Here is an 11,803-nt window from a genome sequence, read left to right as displayed (position 1 = left end):
AGTTCAACCTCTCTTTTGCAGTAATGTCTGCAGTCATTTTTGCAGGGTCTTCAGCTCAGTCCGTTGGCATTTCCGTGACATTTTCCTACATTGTATTCCGGGTAATTTACGATTCTGTCTTGAGCTAGTTTGTGAAGTTATCGGGATTGTGAATCGCTGTGATTTATAGCATGAATTATGAAAGTAGTTAAGTTTAAAGTGACGAGAAACGTATTGATTGTGAAATTACTGTGTGCTAAAAGTTTGTATCGAGGAAGAATAAACTGGTTTAACCAAGAAAGGACTTGTATCGCTGGAGTTTCTCAGAAAGAATTTCTACCGGAAATTAACAAACAAGCAGATACGCAACAACTGTATCAGTAGAAGTAGATTTGACATGAAATAAAGTTTAAAGACGTTTAACATGACATCACGCAGATAAGGCAGTGTCTAGTGAAGCAATACTGTATCTGACACGAAAAATATGACACAAACTATACTGAAGTCTAATTGATAAACATAATTAAATGCATTTATTTTGGAATCAATTCATGTGATGATCACTTAAAACCAAGGATCACAAAACTTACGAAAATTTATGTGTAGACTTTTACTTATTCGTTACTTTAAAAACTTACAAATAACAACTGATATTAGTGAAGTGAAAATGTTTTACAAGTTTCTATGAAAGGAAGATATGATGCCAAGTGAGTCTGATGTAAAGGATCTCTTTTATGATGCCAAGTGAGAGTGATGTAAAGGATCTCCTATATGATGCTATATTATATTGATGTAAAGGATGTCCTATATGATGCCAAGTGAGTCTGATATAAAGGATCTCCTTCATGATGCTATATTATATTGATGTAAAGGATGTCCTATATGATGCCAAATTAGATTGGTGTAAAGGATCTCCAATACGACGCCAAATTAAATTGATGTAAAGGATCTCCTTTATGATGCCAAATGAGGTTGATGTAAAGGATCTCCTATATGATGCCAAATTAGATTGATGTAAAGGATCTCATCGTTAAAAAGAGAGATTCTTAAATTACAATAAAACTCGACCTGGAGTCTCTCTCTTCCTTCTTTTTTGGGCCTGGCATGGCCTGATGGTTAGGACACTCGACTCGCATTTTGCGGGTTTCGTGTTCGAATCCCCTTTGCCGAATATGCTCGCCCTTTCAGCCGTAGGGCGTTATAATGTGACAGTTAATCCCACTATTCGTTGGTAAAAGAGTAGCCCAAGATTTGGCGGTGGGTGGTGTTGACTAGCTGCCTTCCCTTTAGTCTAGAGCTAATTTAGGGACAGCTAGCGCATACAGCCCTCGTGTAGATTTGCGCGAAATACAAATCAAACCAAACCTTCTTTTCTATAACTGTTGTGATAGGTATAAAAATTAATAGTAAATTGTATAGTCGCTTTATAAGAAATATAGTTGTCTCCTGGTGGGACAGCTATAAGTCTACAGAATTACAGCGCGAAAATCTGTGATTCTACTCTCCGCGATAGACACAAAAGTTAGTCCAATGTAACTCTAAAAATAATGCAAGAAATAAAGTCAAGACTTTAGTTTTGAAAATGACACAAAATATGTGAAAATAGAATCATCTTTATTCAGTTACACTTCTTGTTTCTTCGTATACCTGATAACTTTTTATCAAACACTATTTTTCAACGCAGATTTTTACAATTTAATTATAGATTAAGAATAGTTGTGAGTATCTCTGTTTAATCATAAATCAAACCACAAGTATTGATAAAGTTAAGTAAGAATATAATAGTCACTGCGGCGTAACAGAGCAGGTATGAAAGTACAAACGCTCTCTTCATCGCACTAGACTTCAGAATGCCAGTGGATACACATTGTGAGGGAAAACTAGTACGCTGAATATCACGGGAATCTACTGCAACCAAACAGATTTGGTAGCTGAATTTAGGCTTAAGATTATCTACAGTATATTCTCGAAGTTCGTAAGGAAGGTTAAAGTGCGTGTACTCATTACCCGTCGCCTCCTGGCGGATGACAACTCTAAATCCAGCCACATCCTCCCTAGTGACAACGTACCATACAAAACGCACAGAACCAGGCTGTTTGTGCTCTAATCCCCGAAATTTGAGATCTGGTTTCGGTTGAAAGCCAAGGTTTGAATCCCCTTTACACTGGAGCTCTGATTCTTTCAACGATACGACAGACTTGCTGGCCAGTAATGGTGGTTCTTGACACAGTACGTGTTCCCATTCTGACACATTTGTTTGACTACCAATCCAGTTTCTCAAAGGTCTCATACGGCAATCGCAATGTAGAGGATTGTCTAAAAATACATAAGTTTTATGTGATTTAAAAGTCTTTATACATGAGTTGTGTAATATACAAGTCTAAAACATAAATTATTGTGTAATACACGAAGCAAATTTCTTAATACATAAGTATAAAAATAAGTTGTGTAGTTCGGAGATTTTGATACATAAGACCTAAGTTATTGTGTAGTTCAGGAAGCACAGATTTTAATACATAAATATAAGACATAATTTATAGTGTAATTCAGAAATCTTAATATATATCGGTCTAAGACATAAGTTAATATGTAATTCAGGAAGCAGAGGTCTTAATACTTAAGTCTAAAACGTAAGTTATTGTATAATTCACAGATATGAATAAACAAGTTACAAACCATATTATAGAAATGGGCACTTCGAATAAAAAAAGGTTAAATAAATATTATATTAGGCCAAATTCATGTAAGGGAAACATTACACTACGAACACAATAATGTTACAGAAACAATGTTGTACGAATAAAAAATATTACAGAAACTATATACTGCGAATAGACAATGTTACAAAAATAATGTTATGGAAACAATACATAAAGAACAAATAATTCTAATAGAACCCATAAGTGAAAGCATAGGAGAATATGTTATAATATCCTACCAACACTACATCTATATCCAGTGTCGATGAGGCCTTTCAACCAATACCAAGGCTCATCACGCCTGCTGGAATACAACAGATAGAGTAGTGTTATGGGCGTTATTTATAACATCAATTTCATGAACAATGGAGTCGTAATTTAACTAGATTACGTAAGTGAATTATAATTATTATCATAATATTTAAGTCATTTACTAATGTTATGGAAGTATTACATTAACAATGTATTGAATTATTGTGTAGCTTAAAAGGCCTTATTTGTAAAACTGGAAAATCAAAATCAGAATAGCTTTAAGGGCTTTCATAAAATTAAAACATCGTTTTATGAAAAATGTATCTTTTGGAAAGTTCTGCTCTTACTTTGTATAAATGTTTTAAACTACTTTTCATCAAACATTTATATATGTTCATCATGCTTAAAACAATGAAAAATTATTTGTTTTCTCTGACTCCAGCGTTCTATGTTTTCATAAGATTAGTATTGCAATATTCCCTTGATGTTTTTTGAGGTTTTTGTGTCATTGTTTATACTACTTTTGTGTTGTTGTTTCGAACCTTAACATCTATAACCACTTTGAGATCTTTGTTTGTTTCATGTTGCTATTAATTCTTTGTAGCTAAAATAGATGGCGCTACCGCAATGTAATTATCATCATAATGTGAAATAGGTGAGTTGAAAACTAAAGTTTTCATATATAGTAAATGAGCTCTATACAATAATAACTTCAGAGTAATCTATGTACTTAAGACGAAACTAAAAATCAATCAGTATAGCTAATTAAATACACTGTTTCTACTTATAAAGACTAGATGTATGGTTTCATCAATTGGGTACTCTCGCTGTTAACGATATTTTTGGCCGCAATCCCAATAATATTTCACGAATTTCGACCTTAGAATATTTAGGTTAGTCCCATATATATATCAAGTGACAATGAAAAAAGTTTTTATAATGAAAGTAGTAAATTAAAATATAAAGTATTGACATTCGACTTAGTAACTAGTATAGAGAATGCCGTTAAAGAAAGTAACACTAGATAAATAATGTATTTTTTGGAATTTTACTAAAGTTTGACACTTTTTTTTATATCTCTACAAGTCGACTCAAGAGTTGAATTCTAGATCTAGACTTAAACTACTACTTATAAAATGTAAATAGTAGGTCCTCTTTGTACATTGTTATCAAAACTGTTAGTAAACAGACTGGAATGATTTCCATCTTGGAACTATGACTCATATTAATTAGTTATAACAACACTTTCAGTGTAAAGAGACTTTACCTAGAGGTATGTTTGACATTTTATGTATAGAAATAGTTTAGAACAACGTATGGATAATCGTCCTATGTTTCGATATATACTTATTTACCCACAATTCAATATTAGTAACCAATAAGATCCTTAAAGGTGATAAATATCGACTGAGTAAACAGTACCCTTACCTCTGTAATAAACAGTAAATCCTTCTTTCATTTTCGGTAAAAGTTCTTCGTAAAAGAAGAACATCTGGTTATTCCGGAGATCCAACGTTTTTAGCTGACGCATGGCCACAAGTTCATTAACACTGATAGACCCCAGCCTGTTGTTACTAAGATCGAGAAGCGTTAAATTTGGCAAGTTTCCGAAACCCCCATTAGGGATCTTTCTTATTTGATTGTACGATAGGTCCAAAATCTGGAGGCGAGTTATGTTACCTAATATTCCTGGTTTGACATCATTGATCGTATTATGACTTAAATTGAGATATTCCACTTGTGTTAGACCATCGTCAAAAGTTTCAGTTATTACAGGAATAAAATTATAGCTGAGATCAACATGTTTGAGCTTATACGGAATATATGGGGACTTCGGGAATGTTTTGTCCGTAATGAAAGAGATACGGTTATAAGACAAGTTCACTTTTTCATTTGATAATAGGTCATCCAGAACCCCGTGAGTTTTGTTCTCTAGATTTGAAATATGATTGTGTGAGAGGTCTAGAATTCGTAAAGACACTAATCCCTTAAAAGCTTCGGGTGGGAGATCTGTAATGTTGTTATAGCTCATATTTAAATGTAATAATTGCAGCATTCCTTCAAAAGCGTGAACGCTTACGTTTTGAATATTATTAAATTCTAAACGTAAATGGAAAACAATTGGCAATCGGCCAAAAGCCTTTTTTTTTAATACGGTTATACTGTTGTTCTGGAAATAAAGATTCTGCAATGAACTCATATCTTCCAGCGCTTGCCAAGGGATTTCCTTGATATTATTATTGGCCAAAGACAGTGTGCGTAATGTTAACAGATGTCGAAAAGATCCTCTTTCGAGATGAGTCAGATTGTTACGATCTAAGTACAATAGAAGCAGGGAGTTCATCATAGGAAATGTCCCGGGACTAATATGATCCAGCTTATTCTCTTCCAAGTGAATCTCGCTTAGGACAACTGGAAGACCAAACATATTCTTGATCCGGTTGTTGTTGATAAAAAGTCTTTGGATAGATAGCAGTCTCGTGAAGGTCGCGTGACTAACATCCGATATGTTGTTATAACTCACGTCCAACTCAAGCAAGGTAGACAGTTTTCCAAATGAGCCATGACCCAGTTTCTGGAGTTGATTATGCTGAAGATAGATAGATCTTATACTGGCAAATTTTTCGAAAACATTTCCTGATATTTGGGAAATGTTATTATAACTCAGGTCTAGAGTGTGTACTTCGTAAAGTTTCTTAGTTGTCAAAGATACTCTATCCAACCCAGTTAATGAATTGTGACTGACATTCACAACTTTTAGCCCCGTGAGGTTGGATAGAGGAATTTGATGGCTTTCTGTTATATTGTTGTTGTTTAGACGAAGCTCAACAATGTCACACTTAAAAAACATTTGATCTGGTAGAGAAGAAAGGTTATTATGAGATAAATCGAACACCGAAACGTTCGTTAGCTGTTGAAAGGCCTTTTCACCAATTAGCGTGATCTGATTGTGACTGAGATCTATATTTACCTGATACATCTCCTTTAGTGCCCCTCCGGCAACTCTTTTTAACTTGTTATAACTCAAATCAAGATGTTCAAGCCATCTCATTTCACTGAACATATCATAGTTCAAACTGTCCAAAACGTTCCCTTGTAAATCCAGAGTTCTCAAATGACGTGGTACAGAGAAAGCCCTTCTCGAGATCTCGTTTATTAAATTCCCTCGAAAGTACACATCACGCAGAAATCTCACACCTCGAAACATGTAATTGTCGATCTTGTTCAGTTTGTTGAATGACATGTTGAAAACGCGAAGATAAGAATTCCTTGCAAGCATAGACAATGGAAGTTTTTCGATCTGGTTGCTAGAGCAGTTTAGAAACCACAAGTTTCGTAACACGTTAAAATCACTTCTTCCAAACGTTGTGAATTTATTATGAGAAATATCTAAGTACTTTACATTTCTTAAGGGAGTAAAAACAGCTCTCTGAAAACTTTTAAGTTCATTAAATTGAATATGAAGATGAACCAATTGATAAAGACCAGTGAAGGCTCTGGCTTCAATTTTCTTAATTCGGTTATGATCAAGGCGTAATTCTTTGAGAAGGTGTAAGTGGCTAAAGACCTGGTTTGGTATTATCTCAATCTGGTTGAAAGCCAGATTCAACGAGGTTATTTTTGGTGTCCTCCTAATCGCTAAGAGAGGAACAGCCCTTAAAAGGTTGCCTTCTAAATTCAAAGACTCCAGGGTTTCACCTATAGATTTTGTAATATTTTCTGAGATTTCTTCTATGTTGTTGTAGATAATTTGTAAGTTGTACACGGTCATGTTGTTAAGCAGACCACCAAACATTTTCACAATATAAGATTTTGAAATAACCAGATCCTCAAAAGGCTGCTTCACGTTTCCCAGTCCTATAGCCATCATAGCTAGATTTGCATTTTCACAATACACAGACAATCCCCTTTGCCCACCAGCTGTACACTTGCATGGGTAGAGAAAAAATTGATTTGTCGGGCATTTTAATTCCTTTGGTTGGGGTGTAGGAATGGGCGGAGAAGTTGTGGTCTTTTCTCCCAAGGTGAGTACTGTCTGTACAACCACTAGAAGCAGCAGCCTATGAACTATAACTACCATGGTACTGTCTTGATAATTGCCAGATCTCTGTGTAAACAAAAAACAAAAAAACATAATGCAAATATTTTATAATATATGTTTAAGTTTTCTATCTGTTTTTTATTCTCAGATATTTTAGAATCTGATTTTCCAAAAGCGACAGACGCTGTGACAAACTTCAACGTTATATAACAACTTGTGTTAATAGATATAAAATTTTTGACTTCTAAAAACCGCCTCTCTCTTGAGATAAAATGAGCTTTTTGTCTCTATAGAAAAATATACACAATACTAAAGGAAAAGAACTCTCAATGGAAAAATATACAGAAAGTTATAGGAAAGTAGCTATTTCTATCTGTAGAAGGCTACACAGAAAGTTATAGGAAAGCAGCTATTTCTATCTGTTGAAGGCTACACAGAAAGTTATAGGAGAAATAGCTGCTTTCCTATAACTTTCTGCGTAGCCTTCAACAGATAGAAATAGCTGCTTTCCTATAACTTTCTGTGTAGCCTTCAACAGATAGAAATAGCCGCTTTCCTATAACTTCCTGCGTAGCCTTCAACAGATAGAAATAGCCGCTTTCCTATAACTTTCTGCGTAGCCTTCAACAGATAGAAATAGCTGCTTTGTTAGTGGAAACTACAAAAACCATTAGAGAAAAATGCTTTTCCCCTATATAGAAAAATGTGCACAAGGACAGAGGAAAGGGGATATTTCTCTAAGTAGAAAACTGCATTCAAGGTAACAATTATCACACTAATAGTAACAAGACTAACAATAATTTAGCAAGATGCTCATAGATATACACCAACATTAACCTAACATAAACCAATAATTATCATATTAATATTAGCACTTAATATTAATAGCACTGACTCAAACACTTTGCAGAAAAATGGGGTGAGGACGATTATCAATTAGCAATCTCAAAACACTTAGCAGAAAATGTAGAAAGATGGATTATTGTCTAGCAATTCTCAAAACACTTAGCAGAAAATGGAAAAAGGTGGATTATTGTATAGTAATTCCCAAAACACTTAGCAGAAAATGGATGGAGGTGGTTTATCAACTACCAATCTCAAAACATTTAGCAGAAAATGGAGGGAAGTGATTTACGACTACCAATTTCCAAGCGCTTGGCAGAAAATGGAAAAAGGTGGATTATTGTCTAGCAATTCCCAAAACACTTAGCAGAAAATGGAAAAGGTGGATTATTGTCTAGCAATTCCTCCACCTTTTTCCATTTTCTGCTAAGTGTTTTGTTATTGTATAGTAATTCCCAAAACACTTAGCAGAAAATGGATGGAGGTGGTTTATCAACTACCAATCTCAAAACACTTAGCAGAAAATGGAGGGAAGTGATTTACGACTACCAATTTCCAAGCGCTTGGCAGAAACTGGAGGGAGGTGGAATATAGATTAGAGATTTATTGACTGGTAAAGTTTAAATTTAAAGTACAAAAAGGATTTACAAATAATGTAATTGAGCTCCTTAAACACGTAAATATCAATCTTTAAATTGGCACAAACACTTTGTGAATAAAACTGCTCTTTAAAAAGAAAGAAGGAACACACTCACATATATATAATAAGGTTATCGACTCATTCATTAGTATGTGTCTATGATTGACGACACATTTTATAATTGATCACTGACTAATTCAATTTATTGCTTAAGATTGGATTATCGTGTATATAGTTTAAGACATATTTTGATGCTTGGCTAATTTAGATTTAATTTTAAAGTGTCTGTGCGTACAGTACAAGCTGTGTTACACAATTGTCCTTAGCTACTTTATGATAATACACCAATAAATTGGAGTCCGGAATGGCCTGATGGTTAGGGCGCTCGACTCGCACTCTATAGGTCACAGGATCGAACCCCGTTATCGAATATGCTCAACTTTTCAGCCGTGGGGGCATTATAATATGAAGGTCAATTCATTATTCACTGGCAAAGAATAGCGCAAGAGCACGCGATTGGTGGTTTTGACTAGCTGCCTTTCCTCTAATCTATCACTTCAAAATTGGAAAGGGCTAACGCCCCCGAGTAGCTATAGCTGATAGTTTAAGATATATTTTACAAGTGGTCCTTGGAGAATTCAACCTAATCTTTAATGTTTTGTGTGTATAGTTTAAGATAGTGATCACTGGAAAGTTCAGAACAATCTTTAACGTGTTTGTGTGTATAGTTTAAGATATATTTTACAAACGATCATTGACCAATTCAACTTAAACATTAATGTTTTTGTGCTTATAGTTTAAAATACATTTACAACTGACCATTGGCTAGTTCATCTATCTGGGTTATAAGTATAATTAAAATGGTCGTTTGTTATTCAGTGATAAGCAACTTGTTATAAGTTTACGTCGAAGAAAATGTTATCAGTCTTAATGACGCAACAATACAATTGAGTACTGAAGATAACAATGATAACATAATAATTTTGTTGATAAAATTAAAGAAACAACCACAGTAAAATTTTACGAAATACCTCAGCCTTGCTGCTGTTAGTCGACCAGTAGTAGCAGTTATTGTTGCAGCCAAATCTTGAGATTTTCTCCAACTACGCAGTTTCTCCCGACTGTATTGGCGCCATTTGCAAAAACACTTCAGAATTCATCCTTGTTAACATAGTTTAACCGTGGTGAAAACAGAAGTCCATAAGAAAAGTTAACTAATATATAATATTTCTAAATCCTAAACGATTAAAAATTTTAGACAACATAAAAATATTACTTAAACACCTGGACTAACACGTAGTTGTAGAACTGTTGAACAGGTTTGTGCATGTGTGGCCTGACCTAGTTTCACACTAAGACAGGTACCGTGTTCGCCTGAGGCCTGAGGTAGAAGCGGAATTCAGTAACAGGATTAGCCGCTTAGTAGCCTAGTCAGTTTAAAGTTCTATAATATATTGGAATAAAATATTGAATAACTACCAGATGAGCTGACAAGACGTCATTCATTTTCTCTTTCTTTGCTCACACCTCTCTCTCACAATTTAGTATCTATAACCTTCTAAAACTAAAACAGGCTTTTCGGATTTGCCATATTTTATCCTTAATATTAATATTTTAATGTCAGTGCATGATATTAAAGAGAATAAAAGTTGCATAGCAGGTTTATCAAAATGAATATAAAATGATACGATTACAATTTTGTGAAAAATATTAAAACTTGAACGGATAACCAGCACTAACTGTCTGTTTTGTTCGAAAATAAAACCATTTCTAGTTTTAACAGGACATAACTAGGATAAGAGATTATATATATCACGAAACTAAATATATAGATAAAATAAAATCTATACAAAATAGACTACAGCTTCTATACATCAAATAAAACTCATATAAAATAACAGTTTCTATACATCATGAAAACTATATATAAAATAACAGTTTCTGATACATCATGAAAACTATATATAAGTTAACAGTTTCTATAAATCTAATAAACTCTATACAAAACACCTGATAGTTTCAATATATCATGAAAACTATATATGAAATAACAGTTTCTATACATCATGAAAACTATATATAAAATAACAGTTTCTCTACATCAAGAAAACTATATATAAGTTAACAGTTTCTATAAATCTAATAAACTCTATACAAATCAGCTGATAGTTTCTATACATCAAGAAAACTATATATATATAAGTTAACATTTTCTATAAATCTAATAAACTCCATACAAAACAGCTTACAGTTTCTATAAATTACGAAAACTTTATATAGAATAACTATACAATAAATAAAGCCTATATAAAACAGCTTACAGTTTCTATACATCATGAAAACTCTATATATAAAATAGCTATACACCAAATAAAGCCTATATAAAACAGCTTACAGTTTCTATAAATCACGAAAAGTTTATATAAAATAGCTATACACCAAATAAAGCCTATATAAAACAGCTTACAGTTTCTATAAATCACGAAAAGTTTATATAAAATAGCTATACATCAAATAAAGCCTATATAAAACAGCTTACAGTTTCTATACATCATGAAGACTCTATACAAAATAACTAACGTATTATACTAATGACGTAAAGTCTATATATAAAGCTATGAGTTCCAATTCCAGGATTCTATTAATCAGGCTCCCCAAATCCCGGGAGGGGTGTTACTAATATCCACTGATTTCTTTCTTCTCACGTTGGCAATACCTAATGAAGTTGCGTGAAAAATTTTAACCTATGTAATTTCTTCCCTGAACCTTTGATTATCAAGTTTAGTTGTTTACAATCTGGGTGTTAATATAAGTGACGATGTAAGAAGCAAGTACTGAAGAGATCCGATTCAACCACTCATAAAGTAAAAAAGAGTTTTAATAACAAAGCAATTTGAGCAAATGTTTTAAATTTTACAAATCTCCTGTGTTCCTATTATTTCTTGATGATGTAAATTACATAAAACTCCAAACAGCAACCCCTATACACATCTAACAGTTTATTTCCATCCTGGAAAGTCTGTATTATACAGGTCGCAAAATACCTGTGCACAAATTATACATTACAAGATATGCTTTGAATACTCAGATTATAAATTATAACATATATTACTTTGAACACACAAATAATACACGATAAGATATGCTTTGAATACACAAATAATACATGATAAGGGATGCTTTGAATACACAAATTATAAATTATAACATATGTTACTTTGAATACACAAATAATACACGATAAGAGATGCTTTGAATACACAAATAATACACGATAAGAGATGCTTTGAATACACAAATAATACACGATAAGAGATGCTTTGAATACACAAATTATACATTATAAGA

At 33.2% G+C, this 11,803-nt stretch overlaps 2 protein-coding genes across 2 annotated transcripts in view; one reads left to right on the top strand and one right to left on the bottom strand.

The window, feature by feature from the left end:
• The window catches only part of LOC111087353, a 51,407-nt gene that overhangs the window by 24,477 nt on the left and 15,127 nt on the right, over positions 1–11,803 (top strand). The window lies entirely within an intron of this gene.
• LOC106465770 (insulin-like growth factor-binding protein complex acid labile subunit) lies at positions 1,577–9,791 on the bottom strand. Its single transcript, XM_013926006.2, has 3 exons — positions 9,487–9,791; positions 4,359–7,038; positions 1,577–2,295 (listed from the first exon to the last, which is right to left on the bottom strand). The coding sequence occupies exons 2-3, from the start codon at positions 7,009–7,011 to the stop codon at positions 1,712–1,714; spliced, it is 3,237 nt and encodes a 1,078-aa protein (XP_013781460.1). The 5' UTR covers positions 7,012–7,038; positions 9,487–9,791; the 3' UTR covers positions 1,577–1,711.

The sequence above is a fragment of the Limulus polyphemus genome, unplaced genomic scaffold (assembly GCF_000517525.1).
Source record: "Limulus polyphemus unplaced genomic scaffold, Limulus_polyphemus-2.1.2 Scaffold2046, whole genome shotgun sequence".
NCBI classification, from domain to species: domain Eukaryota; kingdom Metazoa; phylum Arthropoda; class Merostomata; order Xiphosura; family Limulidae; genus Limulus; species Limulus polyphemus.
Note: the sequence above shows the minus strand (reverse complement) of the source record. Positions and strands in the feature narration are given on the sequence as shown.

Bases quoted from the DNA above. Each gene is read 5' to 3' on its own strand.
- LOC106465770 (XM_013926006.2), bottom strand. From the start codon at position 7,011: ATGGTAGTTATAGTTCATAGGCTGCTGCTTCTAGTGGTTGTACAGACA. The intron at 2,296-4,358 runs GTAAGGGTACTG...ATGTATTTTTAG, and splicing joins ATTTACTGTTTATTACAGAG to ACAATCCTCTACATTGCGAT.